The 21,540-nt window shown below is 41.3% G+C and overlaps 2 protein-coding genes across 3 annotated transcripts in view; both read left to right on the top strand.

Moving 5' to 3' along the window:
• The first annotated feature begins 6,496 nt into the window (after positions 1-6,496).
• Positions 6,497-21,540, top strand: part of CCM2 (CCM2 scaffold protein) — a 125,576-nt gene continuing 110,532 nt past the window's right edge. Inside the window, exon 1 of one of the 2 annotated variants that reach the window (XM_020971530.1) lies at positions 6,497-6,517. In XM_020971530.1, the coding sequence (XP_020827189.1) occupies positions 6,512-6,517 (6 nt within the window). In that variant the 5' untranslated portion in view covers positions 6,497-6,511. Of the gene's footprint in view, positions 6,518-6,905; positions 7,014-21,540 lie in introns of those variants that run through there. The other variant, XM_020971528.2, reaches the window with a different exon arrangement.
• On the top strand, positions 17,797-18,185 carry LOC110197526 (ATP synthase F(0) complex subunit j, mitochondrial-like). Its single transcript, XM_020971534.2, has one exon. It carries the CDS (start codon positions 17,839-17,841, stop codon positions 18,022-18,024), a length of 186 nt encoding a protein of 61 aa, XP_020827193.1. The 5' UTR covers positions 17,797-17,838; the 3' UTR covers positions 18,025-18,185.

The following is a 21,540-nucleotide window of genomic DNA, read 5'->3' as shown; positions in this document are numbered from 1 at the left end:
CATACATGTATACATATAAACACTTATACATGCATGTATATATGGATCATGATAATGATAATGAGGATAATGAGCTTGGTACAGAATTGAAAAGGAGTAAAGGCAGAATTGCTTTTGAGAAATTACAAAGCCTTTTTACTGACGCCAAGTTTCCCATAAAAAGACAGGCCCATCTTTTCAACACTAACATTTTACCACCATTTTCCCATGGTAATGAGATCTGAATGCCTCTGAAGCATTAAAGGTTAGTATCACACAACGGGCAATGGAAAGGCACACAATTGTGAGCAGGCTGCAACAACAAACTGAAGAAATGGAGAGATTGCATGACAAGAAGAGAAGATGGGTCATGTGACAAGAGCAAGGGATCGCAGGTAGTCAGAAATGGTGCTCTACCAGTGCCCCTTCAATATCCAGAAATATTTAGGAAGGGCCCTTTCCTTCAAGACAATGCCAAAGATGAAGACTGAAGTAACTGTTCTCTCCCCACCCCCAACCACATAACAGAAGCCAAGCTGAAGGCTTTGGAGGCCAAGAACGCAGTGTTGAGGGGTGTACATGGCCACAAAAAGGAGAAAATCCTCCCACATTCTGGTGACCCAAAACACTTTGGATTTGAAGACAGCCCAAGTACTTTTCAATAAGTACCACTAAAAGGTAGCTTGATGACTATTCTACCATCAAGTTTCCCTTGACTACTGAGTCAGCTATGAAGAAGAGTAAGGACACTGCCACTCTTGTAGTCCTTGTGAATGTCCAGGCCAACAAACACCAAGAAATTATGATGCTTTGGATATTGCCAACTAAATTGGAATCATCTGCACTATGTTTCAATAGGCTTGTTCTGTATACACAAAAATATCTATTGGATGCGTTGAAAAAATCAAGAAAGTCTCCCAGCACGCTGGCTGAATCTTGCAAATCAAATATTGTGAAGAACGTGTCTCAGAGGATGGGCAGGCATGGATGAGCTCCGATGTGCATTGTTGGAGGAAACTCTTGAATTGATATGGGAGATCTTTGAGTATTTGAGTATGACTTCCCCAAACATCTGACCTTGAACCTGAGGTAGCAAGAGGTTCTAAAAACTTTGGGGAGTTTGCTTGTGAGCTTTAGGATGTTTATGGATTTATTGATCATTAGATCAAGGCTACTTACATCTGCACTGTAGGGATCCAGTGAGGCTTTTTTTAAAAAATTGCTTATATGGTAATATAGAGGATTTCCCCTGCCTTTTTATTTTTCAAAGTTTTAGTGGTTTTCTTTTCTGTTAAGGTGTCATTAGAGATCCAGTTACTTTGATTCATGGAACCAGTGCACAACTCTGTTAAAAATGTTTTTGTATATCTTATTGAAATATCATTGCATGCCTTGTTAAAGTTCCATTTTATACTTTGTTCACGTAACATTATCCAACCTGTGGCTACCCATATATTGGGTAAATGGTGTTCAGTAGTGAGACTAGAACCTCATAAAAAATTATCTGGAACATACACAAAGGCTGTTATGATGAGGATTTTGAAGGGATTTTTTTTTTTAACATGCTGTAGACTGTTTGGGAAGAATGGTACAAACTAAGGTGAAGAAAGAAGACAGCTCAGTCTTTATTTTGTGAGCTTCCTGGAACTATGGGACATTCTCAGAACCTGAAAGACATCAATGACAAAAGCAGAAATTGGAAATTCGTTATTAAGCATAGTGCCTGGCACATAGCAGGTACATATTGCCTATTAAACTTCCCACTGTTGATCAAAAGTCGGTGAGCAAGCTTAGAGCCCTGATGGTGACAGCTGGATAGACTTTAATAAGCCTTCTGAGAACCAATAACTAGCACCCTCCTTTTTGGGCAGCTATCCATTGATGATGGAGGCATTAGTTCAGCACGTGGTTCAGGCTGTCATTCATGCAGTGTAGCCAAAGACAATTAAGGATATTCTCATGGAGAGATGGCGATTATCTGGAGAGGAAGTCTTTGATACCTGATCTGACACCACAAAGCTGTTAGACAAGGTGGCATGGGACTGATGCAGAGTACAGGTGATTATACTAGAGATCCAATGCTCTTGACTTTATATGCACAATGAATTCTTAACAAATAAGGACTCATATCAGACCCCACAGAAAATAAAAATACCAGTAAGGAACTTTAACCCCAAAGTGCCACCTGTGTTACATAAAGATGCATCTTTGCATGACATTTCAGGGGCCACACAGCAAATGGAATGTGACCAGCTGTTGCAGAGATATGTCAGAGTTTTCAGTCATCACTCTTCACGGGTTCCCTGGCCACACATGTTCCCTATTTATCATATGACTTCATATGTGTTAGCCACGTTTCCCTATGAGTGTGTTCTTCAAGGATGATCCCTATACATGTCCATTCTGATGGTGTATTTGTGAGATTTTACACCAGGTTTATCAGGTGAATATTCTATTGCTATTTTTTCCACTGTTATTTTATTAAATGCCTTTGTTTTTAACTAATTAGGTCCTTTGGCTAATAAAAGTAAACACATTGATGGGAGATCATTAGCAATGATTATGAGTGGATGTAGAACCCACCTTCAGAGTACCCTGAAATTTTGACAGCTATTCTGGGGTTCACATGTTGGGGATGGGGATGGACCAGGTAGTGCATTCAAGAAAGGCGTCATATAATCCCACTGGCATTACCTTTAGCAAAAGAGGAAAAGATTTTTGGTCCACTCTACAATGGATAATTTTGAACTGTTGTTTAAAGGGGGTAATGCATCAGTCATTAAGACAAATTGGCTATACCAAATAACTCCTCAAAGGTTCTCCAAGGCCAAGGTTTCACAATACTTTGTTTATATAAGGAGTATAAAGCCCACAGTCTCTTGCCTGAGGGCTACTATAACAATTGGGAGAGATTTATCAACATTGCAGAGTGATTAATTTTTTTTCTTTTGGCTGCAATAATTCTCTAAGACCATCTACTAATTTACCAAAGGTTGTCATTTGCATTGAGTTGAGTACACATACTGAATAAAATAAAGTACTGAAGATATAAAAATAGCCACTAGGTGGAAGTGCTGTACAACGTGGTGATATTCTGGGGCTTATCAGTCTGGGGTCACCCTTCTAAGAGGGCTAGCCTACAATTCTAATCTTAGGATCATACTTTTAGAGCTGGAAGGATATTAGAGGTCCAACCCCTTCGTGATGAAACTGAGGCCCAGAGAAGTGTTCTTTGGCAATAACTTAGAATGGCCAATTACCTGTTCCCAAAACCCCATTAATTTAAATCTTTAGTCACACATGGGTTCTTAACCTTAACCCCTTTGGCAGGCTGTTGAAGCCTATGGACCCTTCTCAGAATGTTTGTAAGTGCATAAAATACAGAAGCTTATAGAGGAAACAAATTATATTAAAATAGCTATCATACTACTTAAAAAACAAATTCACTTAATTAAGGTTAAGAGCCCTTGTCTAGTGGAAAGGCGACTGGAGTTGGAATCAGAAGACCTGGTCTGAGTCCCGCTCTTCCTTTGCCTAGTTGTAACCCTAAGGTCAGGCACTTTTCTGGGCTTCAGGTTCTTCTTCTGGAACATCCCCAGAGGTCAATGAGAGCACAGGACCCAAAAGCTACAAAGGAGCCTCAACTTCCTCTAGTTGTTAGTAACCATTGGTCATAGTCTTATGGGGGTGGGAGAAGAGGGGAGAACACTGCTTCCTTTTTGCTGACCACTGGGAGCCAAAAAGCTGAGGTGGACCACAGTGTGGACCACAATGTGGCTGACCACATTGAATCAGAGACTGTAGCCAAGAACAAAAGGATGGAGCAATAAGGTATGTTGGGGGCAGGGGGAAGCTCTCTTTGTCTTTATTGGGAACTTTACTGACAACTACCACCACTGTTCCCCATTGCTCATCTGACTAGTTCCTTCCCAGTTTTCCCTGTGAGAGCATGAAGAAAGAAAAGAGTGATAGGGTGAAGGCAGGAAGGAAATTGAGACTCCTATCACCCTCCTGGTTATGGTCACTGTATCCTGGAATTGGGAGCCAATGTTTACTTATTAAATGCTTATTTGTGTGTCTATGCTAATTTATTCTACAAGGAAATCATGGCTGTTTGCTAGGCTTTGTGTCCAGTTTATGAATGTGGGGATTGGGAAATGAGATTATTTTTCCCTCTTAACAACCTGAGAGTGGGGGTCAGAGCCAAGAAAGAGGCTGATACCTAATCTTTCAGAGTATCATTATCGTACAATTGACCTATTAGGATAATGGTTCTAGGGGAAGGTTTGGTGCAGCCACTTTGGCCTGAGTGCATCTAGGCTGCCTGGCTTTGACATTTCTTTGGCTGGCCACTAAGCCCAGGTTCTATGAAGTTAAGGTACCTTTAGCTGGGCCTCTGACACAGGACTTTTGGCACCAAACACAGACTTTTAGCACCTCACACATTCACAGGAGCCTGCACATAAAATGAAGGAATTTGTTTGGATGATTTTAAAAGTTTGCTTCCTGCTCTGAAGTTTTATAATTTTTTAATCATTATCTGAGGTTTAGAATAATAATATTATTATAAGTTAATGGACCCCTCAAGGGTACCTAGGTCCTTTCCTACCAGCAGGAACTAATAACACTCACAAAATTAACAAATTAATTAACAAAGTTAGAAGGGATCTCAGATCTCACCTAGAACATATAGTACTCAACAGGAATCCCCTCTACAATACCCCCAATAAATGATCATCCAATAACCCTTCTGAGGCAGCCCATTTCACTAAAACACAGGCCTGACCATTTCACTTACCTGCCCTATCACTTTCAGGACCCTTTAAAATCCTTCACAATCAAGCTTATCATACATTACTCCTCTTCCTGTAGCCAAACTGACCTGTTTTTCACACATGACATTTCATCTCCCAGGACTGGAATGCACTACCTCATCTCCACCTCTAATAATCCCTAACTGCTATCAAAGTTCAACTTAAAAGTTTACTTGAAACCTTTCCTGATTCCTTCCCCACCTCCCCTCTACAGTAATGCCCCATTATCTTGTACTTTTCATATACTGAAAGGTGTATATGTTGTCTGCCTAATAGAAAGTAAAATCATTGAGGGCAGGGTCCCTTTATAGATTGAGGCTTGGAAAGGTTAGTGACTTGCCTGAGGTCACAGCTGTTAGGTGGCTACACAACTCAGGTCCTCAGACAGGATACCCAACCCTCTTTTCACTGCATCAAGCTCCCTCTGGGCCTCAGTTTCCTCACTGCAAATAAGGGGGTTATACCAGATGACCTCTAAGGTCCCTTCTAACTTGAAATATACATTTTGTAAAACTTGATTTAAATTTTTTTTTATGTAGCAAAAATCTATTCTCTCCTTCCCTCATTGGAAAAGAAAAACAAAATCTTTGTATCAAATATACAATAACGAAGTCTCTTCCAATCTTTTTAGTCTTCTTATACCTTACACCCCTCCCCCCTCAAAGGTATTCTATGATCCAGTGAGTTGGTCTCTTTTGTTCCAAGTACAAGGCACTCCATCTCCCTACTTGGCATTTTCTCTGGCTGTCCCTCATACCAGGAATGCCCTCCCTATTCATCACCACCTTCTGGCTTCCTTGAGGTCCCAGCTAAAATCCCACCTTCTTCAGGAAGCCTTTCCAGATCACTTAATGCTAGTGCCTTCCTTCTGTGATTATTTCCAATTTATCCTGTGTGTGCATGAGTATACACACACATACATAGGTTGTTTGTACAGCTGTTTGCATGTTATCTCTCCCACTAGATGAGCACCTTGGGAGCAGGGGCAGCGCCTGGAAGTAGCAGGAGCTTAATAAATACTGACTACGGGCCAAGCATTGGAAAAACAAATAGAAAAGGCAGTCTATACTCTCAAGGAGCTTACATTCTAATATGAGACAACACATTAATAACATGTAGTTTGCAAAGAACTTATCTTGTATACTACGAAGCAATCATAAATACGCACAGTCAAGCAAAATAAATTCTCTGCATTGGCCAATTCCCCCCAAAAAATCATGCACGTAGAGCCTATCGCTCCTGGACTCGAGCCCCCCAGCCGTGAATGAAGGGCCCCACTTGCAGTGGGAGGCCGCGGAGCCAGCCGCAGCCAGTAGGGGGCACCCCCGAGACCGCCCACCCCGCGGCCACCCACACACCCGGTCAACCGACAGCTTCTCCCGAGGAAGGGCGGGGGCCGGACCGGAGTGGGCTTTGCCTCCTCAAACAACCTTGAAGGGAAAGGGAGGGCAGAGGCTGCTTGTGGAGGCCAAGACTAGGAGGGTTTAAATGGGCCGCCAACGTTCCAAGCGTCTCCCTGGGAGTGACAGAGGTGAAAGAGAGCCTGGCGCCCCTCCCGCCCACCCCGGTCTCCTCTCTATTCTGCGCCTGCGTTCTTCTCGTTCTCTCCTCCCCCCCTCTCCCCATTGTACGGCGCCGCCGCAGGCCCCGGCTGCAGGAGGACTGAGGTCAGTCCTCCTGGGCGCGCAGGGCCGGCTGGGAACTTCTACGCCCAAAAGATGGCGGTAGGCTTGAAAAGTTGGTCCTGAGTTCGCCGCCGCCGTCGCCCCTGAGGCACCCTGCGCTCGCGCTGAAGGAAGGACCGCGCGCGCCCGGTTCGGGGCGGGGCGGGGGCACGGGCTGGCGCGCGCCTGGGGGGCGGGGATCGCGGGCCACGAGGAGCCCGATAGGACGGGGCCGTCGGACCCGGAAGTCGGGGGTGGGGTGGAGGGGGCGCGGTTTATCCCATTGCGGACCGGGGCGGGGACTGTCCCCGCTGAGCCCCGGGGGCCGGGCCGGAGAGGGCGGGGCTGGGGGGGTGGGCGGTGACGGGCCGCGAGGACGGCGGCGGCGGCGGCGGGAGCGGAGGCTGTGGCGGGGTCCGTGGGGGCGGGAGGGGGCATGTAGCCGCCGTGGCGGGGGCGGGGGCGCCGAGCCGCGGCCGGGGTGCCCGGGGGTGCCGCGCCGTTGCCAGAGCCACACACATGAGACATGGAGGAGGAGGGCAAGAAAGGGAAGAAGGTAAGAACCTCGAGAGGGTCCTGAGGGGACCCGGAGGCCAGGAGCCTGGAGGGCTAGGGGACCCCCAGGGGACTCTGAGGGAAGGAGGAAAGGGCCGGGGCGGGGGCCAGGGCACTCGGGAGGGGTCCTGGGGCACTAAGGGCAGAGTTCGTTAGGGTCTGAAGGACCTGGGAGACTAATGGTGAGGAATGGGGGGGGCCAAGGAAAGAGATCCTGGGGTCTAAAGGAAGGATCCTGGAGAAGGAAGAAGCGGAGGGGTCCTGGGAGACTAAAGGGAGAGGTCCTGCGAGGCCAAAGGAAGGAAGGGTCTTGGGGGACTAAAGAGAGAGGTCCTGAGGGTCTAAGGGAAGGAAGGGTCCTGGACAAGCTGGGGGGGGCAGGAGGACTTGGATAGTCTCGTTCGTTTTTGGTGGGGTTGGAGGGGGAAATTTGGGGTGGTGGGAGACCTGCAGGGGTGGGTTGCCGTGGGAAGTGTGTCTGTGTGTACACGTTGCGGGGTGGGGGATAAGCGTGGGATCTGTAGAAACCGAGAGTGTTGAGGGATGGGGAGGGGAAGCTGGGACGGACCGCGCACCGGGCATCCAGGACAGTGCAAAGCGCTTAGCCTGTGGGTGGTGTCAGGCTGTTTACTGAGGATGTTCGCTCTTTGAGTACAGAGGAGATGAGTGAATCCCAGTCGCCCAGGAGTGAGCAGAAGTGGGCGCTTTGAAGTGGGGACTGATGGAGAAAAGAATATGTGGGTAGGGACGGTGGGTCTGGCAGAGGAATTTAGGATGGCCCCCAAAAGGAAAGGGGGTGGGAAAAGTGAGACTTGGCACAACTTGCCTGAGGGGAAGGGAAATTCGCCGGGTAGGAGTCTGTAGGCCCCCAAGTTCTGTGACTTAGTTAAAAAGCATTTCCTCGAAACACAGTAAATTCCTTTCTCCGGGGCCCATTGCTCTCTTTTAAAATGCCTTGAAATTAACCCCAAATGTTAGTTGGCTCTTTCCCAGTGTGTGAGTTAGCAATGTGTGCTCATGACCAGGGGAGGCAGAGGAAGTGGTGGTCCTAGGGGTAGCTGATTGTGAGGGGAAAGGGAAAGAGTAGGTGGGATTTATTAAGTTCATGTGAATTATGTGGTTCAGCCAAATGGGTAAAAGGTTAGCAGTGTTTTGCACATTATTCGCTTGACCTTAGTTTGGGATTCAAGCCAAAGCAAAGGATTTGTACTTTATTCTCTGTGATCTAATAACTTGTTAAATGTAACATATCAGGGCAACCAGTTTGATTGAACTTTGTAAGATACTTTGGCAGTTGATTTGGGAATATAACTGATGATCCTAATCGGTTCACCAAGGTACTAGTTTTTGCAGTATTAAAAAATGGCTTTAATTGCAGGCTTGAAACAACAGATAAAATAGCTCACTTTGTCCCTAAAAATAAAGGAGCACCAACTACAGTAGTTTTTGGCTGTAAATGGAAGGTGGGTGTTAATAAAATGCATGCATATTTTAATAAACTATGATACGATCCAAATGTCTGCCTGCAGTTTTCATATGTGTCTTTATACATAGGTGAAGCCACACAGGTTTAAAACAAAAATCATAATCTCACATCCTTGGTTTTAGTGTTTGGTACACATCTTACTGTGGAGTTTATCCTTTTAATTAGTTTTTGCCTCTAGTAGAGGGTGGCCCACATAAGATAGGTCTCACTTGAAGCCATGTGCAATAATGAGTGCTAGGTATAATATAAAATCTGACCTTTTCTTCTGTCTTTTAAATGCCTTTCTCTTTGTAACTAAGAAAATATGTTGCAAATTACAATTGGATTTTTACAAAAAATTATGATTTGGCAGACACCAGCCCCAAAAGACACTTTCAAATCACAGGTTTTCAACTATAGAACTAATTGAAAAACCACAAAAGAGAGATCACTTAGAGGCTGCTATCTAATAATGGAAGATGAACATGAAATGAAGAAGAGAACCAGGTCTGTTTTTTGTCGATTGTTGGAGTAACACCTGTCACATACTGGTTGTTAAAATTGACTTACAAGGGCAGTGTTTTACCTACAGTAGCCGTCATGTAGAAAGGTGGCAGCAAAGAGTGCTAGAAACACTACTGAGAGAGGTTTGGAATTTTTTAAAATATATTTGGTCTGCTGGCCTGCAAATAGGTCAAGGTTAGAACTTGGGGAAAATCTAAATAACAGCTAATGGTAATAGCTGGCATTTAGATATTGTTGTAAGGTTTGCAAAGTACTTTACAAACACTTTACAAATAAATACAAGGGTTGGGGATGCTATTATCTCCATTTTGCAGGTAAGGAAACAGGTTGAAAGGTTAAGTGACTTGCCCAAGATCATCCTGATATCAAGGCTATCATTCTATCCATTTGACCACTTACTTGCCTCAAAATTGGCTGAGACCTCTGAGTATTTACATCCACATAGTAAAGCATTTCTCTTTAGGAAACAAAGACTAGAAGTGTGTAATAGAAGAGTGGAAAGCTGGGCATATACTCCAGACTTTAGTAGAGCAGACTTCAGATGTTATGATCTCATGGACATGGGAATGTCATCTCAGGAGGAATAGGATATTCAAGAAAGGAAAGTGGACACAAAGGGAAATAATTTTCATCAGGAAGAAAAATGGGAGATGTCTGAAGAGACCAATATGGATGTACAGAACTCAGCAGCTCTTTTAGATTTTCAGAAGGTAATGTGCAGAATATGCAAGCAAGGGCAGATACCAGGGTGCTTTTAAAGGTCAGAAGGACCTGAGGCTAGCAAAGTGCTGAAGACAACTAGGGTCTATTAAGGTGTATTGGGGAAAAGAAGGACAAATAAGGAATTGGACCACTGCTCAAGGTGCCTAAGATGAGGATAACTGACTACAGAAAGGTGGCATTAGGGCCCTATTCTCTTTGCTACAGAAAATGACCTTTAGGAGGGAAAGGACAGAATGTTGGGTTGAATTTTAGAAGTTGAAATTTAATAGGGACAAATGTAAAGTCCTGTCCTTCAGTTCAAGAAATAAACTTCACAGAATTTGTGGGGAGGTGTGATTCAACAACAGCTAGAAAAATATCTGAAGATTTTATTAGACTACAAGTTCAACGTGAGTCGCCACTGTGAGATGGCCAATCAAAAAGCTAAGATAATATCTGGCCTCAGGGAGAGAGGCTTCTAGGAATGAGGAGGAAATAGTCCTGTTGTTCCCTACCCTGACCAGACCACATCTACAGTAGTACTGTGTTCAGTTCTGGGTACCACAGTTAGGAAATATATTGGTAGGTTGAAAACTTTCAGAGGAGAGTAACTAACCAGAATGGTGAAGGGCCTCAAGTCCACCCTAGATGAGGATTGGTTGAATCAGATGTTTATTAAGCACATGCTGTATGCCAGGCATTGTGCTAAGTGCTGTAAATAAAAACACTTTTAGCGAAACAGTCTCATAAAGAGTACATTCTAATGAGAAATAACAAGGATATATTAGTATGAACAGAATAAATATGAATAATAAATGTAAATAAATATGAAGGAGTTAAATACCAGGTAATTTTGAGAGGGAGGGCACTAGTAATTGAGGGGATTTGGAAAGGCTTCATGTAGAAGGTAGTGCTTGAGCTAAGTCTTAGTGGTGCCTTTGACAGAAATAGAGAAGCTTGGGAGAGGGCTGGCTGGAGCTAGGGGAAGATAATGAGATATGTTCTGGACATGTTGAGTTAGAGTTCTCTCTCCGTCACCCAGTTTGAAATGTCCAACAAGCAACTGATGATAAAGGATTAAAGCTTGAGGGATCTGAGAGTCATTAGTGTAGAGACAATAATTAAATCCATAGGAATTGATGAAGTCGCTGAGTGTATATAGAGAAAAGAGGACTGAAGTAGGTAGAGGGAGATTGGTTTTATAGCTGTCATCAAGCACTTTAAATGCTGTCATGTGGAAGAGAGATAATAGTAGCATTTTATATAGTGCTTTGAAGCATTTTACATATATTTGATTAAATGAGAAATGAGAGATTAGACTTGTTCTCTTGGGGAGGGCACAAGGGGCAGAACTAGGGTCAATGGGTAGAAGTTTTGAGGAAAGAATTTAAGCTTTATATAAGGAAATGAATGCTTCTTAACCATTAGAATAGCTATCTACAAGTGGAATGGACTACTTTTAGAAATAGTTGGTTACTTATTCTTCCCTGGAAATTGTCAAGCGAAATAATAATAGCTAACATTTACGTAGCACTTACTAAGTGCCAGGTATTATGCTAAGTGCTTTACAATCATTATTTCATTTGATACAACAACCTTGGGAGGCAGGTGTTATTATCCCCATTTTACAGGTGAAGAAACTGAGGCAAACAGGTTAGGTGACTTTCCCAGGGTCACACAGCTTGTGTCTGAGGCCAAATTTGAACTCGGGTCTTCCTAACTCCGATACAGTACTCTATCTACTGTGCAACTTTGTTGCCCCGTGTAAAAAGATTATATAAGCATTGAGGTGCATTTCAACCTTGAAATTTTGTGATTTGAGATTGAGAAATATGGGGACATATATAAATAAGATGTTCTGGAGATTTGAGACTAAATAGTAAAACTTTCAGTAATTTTGAAATGAAGGCAGTGACAAGACATAGTTGAAATACTGATACTATGACTGTTTTTATGTTATATATAGTTAGAAGAAATTCAGTGATCTATCCTGAATTGCACTAAAATTTATTTTCACATACTAGCAAGTTGCCTTGGCTTATTTTTATATATGCCAGATCATTTTGGGGCAGTGATGCATATCTGAACCATGACACAGTGCGCTATACATATTAGCACAGTACAGCATACTAAGGTTATGGTAGCACAGGTTTTGCTCTACAAGTGTCAACTTGAGATTGTCCCAAACTCATGAAATTTGAGACTTAGCCTTTTCTCACAACTTGTCCAACTATAGAGGTATTTAAAGTCTACATATGGAATCACACTTAAGCAAGTGTGTTTAAAAAAATGTAAAAAAAAATTCTTTGTTAAATAGGATATCTCTTTGGGAGAGGGACGGAGAACGTACAGGAGGAAATTTAGCAAATATGAAAACAAGACAATTTATTTTTTCAAAGTAAATGTGATGGTGTCTAGCTTCTGATCTCTGGTACCATGTCTATTTGAAAGTTCTTCAATAGGGGTTCCTAATCTTTTTATGTTGTGGATTCTTTTGGCAGTCTGGTGAATGAACCCCTTCTCCAAATAACGTTTTTAAATGCATAGAATAGGCAGTACTAACTGGTTTTGAATAGAATGGAGCAGGGTCCCACTTGTCAGTACTTTGCTGCCTGTTTTCAGCTACAGCTAGAAACTCAAGTACAAATTTGAGGTTAAATGACTGTGTTTTGGGTTTCTTTTCGTGCCCAGTGAGATGTCTCTTGAGTAAAATGGTTGACTTTAGTTCACTTGTTTAGAAGATAATGTCATCATATGGCCACCTTTTCCAGTATAAGCTCTCCCATGTCTTAAATGATTTTCCTTTTTTTCTTTTAGAGGAAATTCAATGATGTATCCTGAATGGTACAAAAAATTTTTAGTTTTTTTAGTTTAGTTTTAGTATTTTATTTTATTTTAATTTTTAAGGACCTACTTACTTTCTTTGTGGAATTATAGCCATATAAGGTCAGGCATATTCCTTGGGTTATCTGGTTTACCCCTCCGCTAAAGCATTAAAATTAAACTTACATCACTTCAAATGATTGGGAGAGCATGTGTTAGCCTAAGTATAATTTGGAACCCTTGAAATTGTCAGAATTATAGGCTGTTAGCCATGGGTAGAACCAAAGAGTTCACCTACTGAGAGTGGTTGTGATCTGCCCAAAATAATAAAATTAGTGTGACCGTGTTTGGGTTTTTCAAATAGATGCCATGCTGAGACTTAGGTGGTAACAAGGATAGACCAGGAAGGACCAGGACTAGGTGTGCAGCTAGGCTAGAGGTGGGTTAGCAGGTATGGTAAGTAGTTAAATCTTGAGAAATCAGCAAGGTCAAGGAGGAACAGACAGATGATGAAGGTCTAGACACATAAGGGGCCAAGTCTAGAACTATCATTTCATGAGAGCAGATAATGTGTAGCTCAGGCAGTAGGAATTAAACCAAGCTGGAGGAGAAAAAGATACTAAGACTCGGAGCAGAGAGGCTGGATGAGAAGAGGCTAGAATCTAGGCTTAAGCATTCAACAAGCATTTATTCAGCACCTGCTCTGCACCAGGCACTGTTCAAAGCGCTAGGTGTGCAAAGAAAAGGGGGAAAAAAAGACTCAGCCCCTGACTTCAAGGAATTCGAATTCTTGTGAAGGAGACAGCATGCAAACAACCAAGTAAATGAGAGGTAATATATCAGAGGGAAGGGAGTGAGGGAGGAGGCTTGGAAAGGCTTCCTGCAGAAGGTGGAATTTGAGCTGAGTCTTGAAAGCCAGGGGAGCCACGAAGCAGAGGTGAGGACTAAGAGCGTTCCAGGCATAGATAGAAGACAGCCAGTGAAAAAGCTCAGAGTTAGGGGAACAGTGTCCTATTTGAGGAATAGTAAGAGGCCAGTGTGTTAAGGTGGAGAGAAATAAATATATGAGAAAACTGGAAAAGTAGGAAAGGGCCAGGTTATGAAGAATTTTAGAAGCCAAACAGTATTTTATATCTGGGAGGTTTGTAATAGGAAGCCACTGGAATTTATTGAATAAGGGGATGATTTGGTCGGAACTGTGTTTTAAGATCACTGTGGGGAGAAACTTGAGGCAGGGAGACTATCAGAAGACTGTAGGCTTCAGTGTAGGTGTGAGGTGATTAAGGACCTGACCCTGGGCCTCACAGATGGCTCTGTGATTTGAGATAAAGGGAAGTATTCGAGATATCTCCTAAAGATAAAAATGACAAGATTTAGCAAAAGTGGAGTGAGTGAGAATGACAGTTGAAGGCAACAGTGAGGTGGTAATGGTGGTGCTCTTTATAGTAGTCAGGAAATTGAAAACCAGAGGAGGGTTTTAGGGGGAAAGAAAATGAGTTCTGGATTTTGGATAACCAGTCCTGTTTGTTGAGTTTGAGCAAACAGTGTTAGGCACATGGTCATAGCAAGACTAGAACCTAATAGGCAGATGTCTCCATCAGCGGTTTACTTATGTATTTTCTTTCAGTAGGTAGACCCTTTTTTATAGAATAGGTCAAAGACATGGAGATAGGGGAAATTATTTCAGTGTGTGAGAAACAGCAGGTAAGCCAGTATGGTTGTACTGTAGCATACATGGACTGGAACCCTGGAAAGATAAGAAGGAGCCAGGTTGTCAAGAATAAATGCCAATTAGAGGAATTTGTATTTGATCCTAGAAATAAGTAAACTGGAGTTTATTGAGTAGGGAGTAACCTGAAGTTTTAAAAAATCATTTTGGCAGTTGTGTGGAGAATTTGTAGCTAGGAGATTAATTTTGTCACTAACTAGCAAAGTGACATTGGCAGATTACCTTACCTCTTTGGTCCTCTGTTTTCTCATATTTAAACTGAGGGCTTTAAGATCCTTTTCAGCTCTGAAAATTGAGAATTCTATGAGTTGAGGAGTGCTCTAAAGCCTGATACGGGTCATTTAATGTTGGCCCAAGATTTAGGATCAAGACCAAAAGTGATAAGATGTTATTGAACTTACATTCTCATCATCCATCTAAGCATTAAAAATTAGAGAATTGTGAATTGTAGTAATATATTTTTTAAAAAATTGGAATTCAGTGTTTTGGGTAGTGGGCTCACAAGGCAGTATACTGTGTGAGGAGTGAGGAGTGGGTCATTCCTCTTTTGCGTGTTAATGTCTCTGCCTGTTATTTGAAAAGGTCTGTGCCAGCCCTTGGCATATTGCTTTTTTTTGTTGTTGATTTTGCTGGTTTTATTCTTACCTTGGTCACTTTCTGAAATAGCTGACACAGAGACTGTGAGCAACAGCTGTTCTTCAGATAGCAAGGTTGGATTTGTCAGCTTTGTCTTGGATGCTTTTTCTCAGCCCAGGAGGCATTTAAGTAGGGAATAAAAGGGAAGATTCTTTGAGTAACTATATGGACCAATGTCAAAATTGAGGGTTTTCTTCGAAAGTAAACTGGCTTTTAACATTTTTAGTTCATAGTTGTGTTAAGAATTAAGTCATGTATTTGATAGTGAGTATTAAATGTGTGAAATTAAGATAATGTCTTTTAATATGGATTACAGTAAGAATTTGGAGTTAAGGATGGGAGGGTGGGGTGGGGAGTCAATGTGAACTTTGTAACCAAGGGAGGCAAAAGAGATCTATCTGGAAGGATCAGAAAAGAACCTAAGTCTTTCCATATCACCACTGCCATAAAAAATGCAGCAAAATGTTTCACCATTTGTTGGAGGTCACTTTTTACTAATGAATAAAATATCTGCTGTAATTTTTGGAGGGATAATTGAATAACTTTTATTCAATTCACTGTTGATCATCCATGACACTGTTTTGTATCCTGTATCAGCATCTTCTCATTGCTTATCATGCTTCTTGTGTGTTCTATCTAGTATGTTCAGAGATGAGTTGTCATTTTAATTCGCTTTAAACAAAACATAAATATGAAGGTAAATTTGCTGCCAAATATTCATAACGTATTCCCCTATCAAAAAGACTGGAGAGTGTATTGAGAGACCTGCATTCCAGTTCTGGTTTTGCCACAATGTATTTATGTAACCCAGGGCGAATCACTTTACTTTGCTTGGCCTCCATTTGCTCATCTGCTAAATGAGGGACTGGATTAAGTAATTAGTAGGATGTATCCCAGTTTTTAAATGATGTATTCCAGAAAAAAAGTCTTGAGACTCTAGAAATGCTATTTTCTTTTAGATTTTAAAAATCTGTTTAATTATTTTGTGCAGTACAAACTCTTAAAAAATATTATTTCTCTCTAATAAAATAGAAATAAACTTAAAAGCCAGACCAAAAAATGGATACACAATATAACTACCATTTAATTTTAGGTTTCCTTATGGAGATTGAATACAAAGGTGCCGTAGGTGACTACAATAGACTTTAAAAAAAAAATTTAAGTAAAGAAGTTAGCTTAGACAAGTATAGGTAGATTGCTTTGTACTTAGGGAATGATATTCATTTCACTTAAATCAACACTAAAGTTGCACAGCCATAGGTGTTAAGATTCAAAGGCAAAACAAAAGTCTCTGCCTTCAAGGAGCTTCCATTCTACTGGAAGAGCTTATCAAGAAAAGTTTTGAAGAGATTCTTTGTTAAAAATGAATTGCTTATATAAGAATTTCACCTTCAGAGCTCCTAACTAGATCTTTTAAAATTATTTTTTATAATATGAAAATAGTTCATTTTTTTGTCTATATATTCCCAGCACCTACTGCAGTCCCTGGCACATAGTAATAAATGCTTATCAATTTATTAACCAAGGAAAACACTTAACCCAAGATAAAGTACTCAAAAAAGTATTGCCATAGTGTTGCAGTAGGCCTTGGTATTTGGAGTTGATTAGATTTCAAGATCTGAGAAAGAAAAATCATGGTATTGAGATCCCCAAAGGAAAATTCCTAGAAATATTGTAGCCAAATTCCAGAGTTCCCTGGTCAAGGAGAAAATATTACAAGCTGCCAGAAAGAAACAATTCAAGTACTGTGGAAACACAATCAGGATAACACAAGATTTAGCAGCTTCTACATTAAAGGACTGCAGGGCATGGAATATAATATTCCAGAGGCCAAAGGAGATAGGATTACAACCAAGAATCACCTACCCAGCAAAATCCCCTTGGGGAAAAAATGGTCATTCAGTGAAATAGAGGACTTTCAAGCATTCCTGATGAAAAGACCAGAGCTGAATAGAAAATTTGACTTTCAAATACAGGACTCAAGTGGAACATGAAGAGGTAAACAGGAAAGAGAAATCATAAAAGACTTATTAAGATTGAACTGTTTACATTCCTGCATGGAAAGATGATATTTATAACTCATGAGACCTTTGTCAGTATTAGGGTAGTTGGAAGAAAAAAATTATATGTATGTATAGATAGATAGATAGATAGATAGATAGATAGATAGATAGATAGATAGATAGATAGGGGGCACAGGGTGAGCTGAAGATTAAGGGGTCTTATCTGGAGAATAAAATTAAGGGATGAGGGAGGATTATATTCAGAGAAGAAGAAAGGGAGAGGTAGAATGGGGTAAATTATCTAAAAAAAAACAAAGCAGAAAAGAAAAGGCTCTTACAGTGGAGGGGAAATGGGGGCAAGTAAGAGGGAATGAGTGAATCTTATTCTCATAGGATTTGGCTTAAGGAGGGAATAATATACACATTCAGTTGGGTATGGAAATCTGTCTTACCTACAGGGAAATAGGAGAAGGGAACAAGAGAGCAGGGGGATGATAGAGAGGAGGGCAGATTGGGAAAGGGTGTAATCAGAAGTAAATACTTCTGAGGAGGGACAGAGTCAAAAGAAAGAATAGAATAAATGGGAGGGCAGGATAGGATTAAGGGAAATAGAGTTAGTTTTTCACAACATGTCTGCTATGGAAGTGTTTTGCATAACTGTGCATGTACAACCTATATTGAGTTGCTTGCCTTTTCAATGAGGGTGGGTGGGGAGGGAGGAAGAAAGAAAATCTGAAACCTAAAGTTTTAAAAACATATGTTTAAAAAAATGTTTTCACATGCTACTGGGAAGTAAGAAATACAGGAAATGGGGTACAGAAGTCTATCCTAGTCCCCGCAAGGCCCCGGCTTTCGGGGTCACCTTTCCGAGCCTTTGGCCTTCGCTGTTCCCTGCTGCGGGCCCAGGTTCACGCGACGCGGCCCTTTGCGAAAGCCAGCCACTATGTTACAGTACTTTATGAAAAATGTTTGGACTCCACTGAAGCCCTACTATACCAAGGTTTACCAGGAGATCTGGATAGGAATGGGTGTGATGGGGTACATTGTTTACAAAATCAGAAGTGCAGATAAAAAAAGCAAAGCTTTGAAAGGTTCAGATTCAGCTGCTTCTGCTCGTGGACATCATTAACTGTATTTACCTTAGGATTATGCATAATGTGAAACATCAGGCTGGCTGTAAATTTGGGCTTTTGACCATAGAAGAAAGAATGCAAGGATTCCCCATGTTAACTCTTAGGCTTTTGTTCATACAGTGAAATAAAGTCATATATATACAAGGAAAAAAAAAAAGTCTATCCTGCCCTACAGGAAAATAGAAGGGAAAGGGGATAAGAGAAGGGGGGGGGGATGAGATAGAAGAGAAGACAGACTAGGGGAAGGGATATTCAGAATGCATGCCATCTTGGGGTGGGGGGAGGGATGAGATGGGGTGAAAATTTGGAACTCAAAAACTTGTGGAAGTGAATGTTGAATACTAAAAATAAATAAATTTATATTAAAAAAAAAGAAAAATCATGGTGTCAAAGGAAAAAAAATGCGATTTGGAACTAGAAAGAATCCTAGAGATTATCTGGTCCAAGCCCACATTTTTTTAACAGATGAGGAAACTGAGGCCTAGAGAGGTTAAATGACTTGTCCGTAGTTACATAGGTAGCAAGTAGCAGAGCTAGAAGGTAATCCAGTGTCTTTTGACTCCAAATTTATTATACCACTCTGGCTCTTTTGGCTCAATAATAACAGCTGTCCTTAGAGGTAGTGAGCACCCTGTCACTGGAAGTATTCATGACCCCTATCAGAGAGGCTGGGGTAAGGGATCAGATGAGATAATTCCTACTTCTATTACACATGAATGTTTGCTAAGTGTTTTCCTTCCAACAAAACTGTAGTAAGTTGGACAGGTCTTTATTTCATAGAGGAGAAAACTAATGATTTGGAAGTGAAGTGAAGTGGCTTGCCCATAGTCAGAATATAAGAGCGAGAACTCAGACCCTGGTCTCTTGACTCCAAGATACAGACTCTTCTTATCCTGTTTTGATTCTTGTCCGGATTCTTCGATTATCTCCTCCCCCTTTCCACCTTTCCCTTTGCCCTGAGTATCCAGCCATTTTGAGAGCCCCAGTGGAGTGCTGAGGCCATCTTTCTTATCTGTCCTCAGTCATTCTACACAAGCAGCTTTCTTAATGCCATTTCTTGAGCATAGGGGAAAGAGTCTGTAACTTACTTATGCCCACCATGCATCTCTCTCTGTGCCTTTTTGGTCACCCAGTTTTAATTATCTGGAGATGATGGTGTTCCAGTATTCACATCAGGCAAGTATTCCGAGGAGAATATTTCTGTGGCTGCATTTATCAAAGAATATTGTATGACCTTAACATATGTATGAGAGACCGCTTGTTGGAGGAGTGTTCTGAAAAGTGCTCTATCAAGTCAGATGCTATTTTGCAACCAATAGACACACATGCCTGGAACTTTTAGTCAGTTGTGTGACTCTAAAGATGTAGTCTGCAGAAGAGAATTATTTGTGAAAGTCTACCTGTTCCCTTTTTATTTTCATCAAGTATGCCCTTGACATGTTTGTGCATTCTCAAAGATGAAAAAGTAGGGATATGAGTCTGTAGTTATTGATGTTTTCAGTTGCCTTTTGATTATTTTCGTAGTGTGTTTTTCCATTATTTTTATTATCTTCACCCTAAGATCATGTAAAGATTCCTTGGTATAGTATTTTAAAGATTGTCACCTCTATATACTTCCTTAGTATGTATGTATAAGAATGAATTTTGTTGAGCTTCTTTTTTTACTTTTTATTTATTTATTTTTAGTTTTCAACATCCACTTCCGCAAGATTTTGAGTTCCGAATTTTCTCTCCATCTCATCCTTCCCCCCACCCCAAAATGGCATGCATTCTGAATACCCCTTTCCCTAATCTGCCCTCTCTTCTATCTCTGCCCCTACTCCCCCATCTTCTTCCCCTTCAATTTTCTTGAATGGCAGGATAGATTTCTATACTCCATTGCCTGTATACCTTATTTCCCAGTTGCGTGTGAAAACAATTTTTTTTAAACATTTGTTTTTAAAACTTTGGGTTCCAAATTCTCCCTTTTTCCTTCCCCACCTACCCTCATTGAGAAGGCAAGCAATTAGATGCAAGTTATACATGTGTAGTCATGCAAAACACTTTCATAGTAGTCATACTGTGGAAAACTAACTATATTTCCCTTCATCCTATCCCACCCCCTATTAATTCTATTTTCTCTTTTGACCCTACCCTTCCTTAGAAGTGTTTGCTTCTGATTACCCCCTCCCCCAATCTGCCCTCCCCTCTATCATCCCCTTGCTCTCTTGTCCTCTTCCCCCAAGCCCCCATTGTCTTGTAGGGTAAGATAGATTTCCATAGATTCCATGTGTATGTTATTCCCTCCTTAAACCAAATCCGATGAGAATAAGATTCACTCATTCCCTTTCACCTTCCCCCCCTTCCCCTCCACTGTAAAGGCCTTTTCTTGTCTGTTTTATGTGAGATAATTTACCCCATTCTACCTCTCCCTTTCTCTTCCCAGTATAATCCTTTCTACCTCTTAATTTTATTCTTCAAATATCACCCATTTATCTTTAGCTCACCCTGTGCCCTCTATCTATCTGTCTCTATATATACACATACATATAATTTTTTTCCCTCCAACTACCCTAATACTGACAAAGGTCTCATGAGTTACAAATATCATCTTGCCATGCAGGAATGTAAGCAGTTCATCCTTAATAAGTCCCTTATGATTTCTTTTTCCTGTTTACCCCTTCATGTTTCTCTTGAGTCTTGTATTTGAAAGTCATATTTTCTGTTCAGCTCTGGTCTTTTCATCAAGAATGCTTGAAAGTCTTCTATTTCACTGAATGTCTGTTTTTTCCCTTGAAGGATTATACTCAGTTTTGCTGGGTAGGCAATTGTTGGCTGTAATACTGTCTCTTTTGCCCTTTGGAATATCATATTCCATGCCAAGCACTTTGCAAACTTTACAGAACTGTATAAAAGCTATTATTATTATTATTACCACCAGTCATATCATTTACTAAAGAATACTTCATATTATTTACTTTTCTTCATATGTGTCCTACTTCCTCAACTAGATTGTGAGCTTCCTGAGGACAATGATCATGTCAAGTACCTCCTGCTATCTCCACAGGCTTGCAATATCCAAAACACAGTAGGCCCTGGAAAAATTTCAATGTGTTTATACAAATTAGAAAGCTGTGTCAAAATATACTCCTCTTACAGAGCTGCATACATCCTCACTAGACATCTTTTTTAAAAAAGCTCAACAAGATGGTGGAGTAAAAGCAGTGACTTGCTTCAGCTCTCCCCCACGCCCCTCCAAAAACCTGTAAAAAAAAATGGTTCTAAACAAATCTAGAGTAGCAAAACCCACAAAAAGAGTTAAACAAATTTCCAGCCCAAGACAACCTGGATGGGTGATTAGAAAGGTCTATTGTGCCTGGCTGGGAGAAGAATGCAGTCTGGCATAGGCGCGCAGACAGGCCTCAGCAAACCTGGAGCAGGCCTCAGAGACAGAATCACTGGCAGCTGTGGCAGTTTCCAGACTTCTCAAACCACAAACACCAAAGACAACTTAGAAGGTCAGTAGGAAAAGA

This window comes from Phascolarctos cinereus, unplaced genomic scaffold (genome assembly GCF_003287225.1).
Source record: "Phascolarctos cinereus isolate Bilbo 61053 unplaced genomic scaffold, phaCin_HiC Scaffold_4;HRSCAF=312, whole genome shotgun sequence".
In the NCBI taxonomy this organism is placed as follows: domain Eukaryota; kingdom Metazoa; phylum Chordata; class Mammalia; order Diprotodontia; family Phascolarctidae; genus Phascolarctos; species Phascolarctos cinereus.
This window is presented reverse-complemented; position numbering and strand designations above follow the sequence as displayed.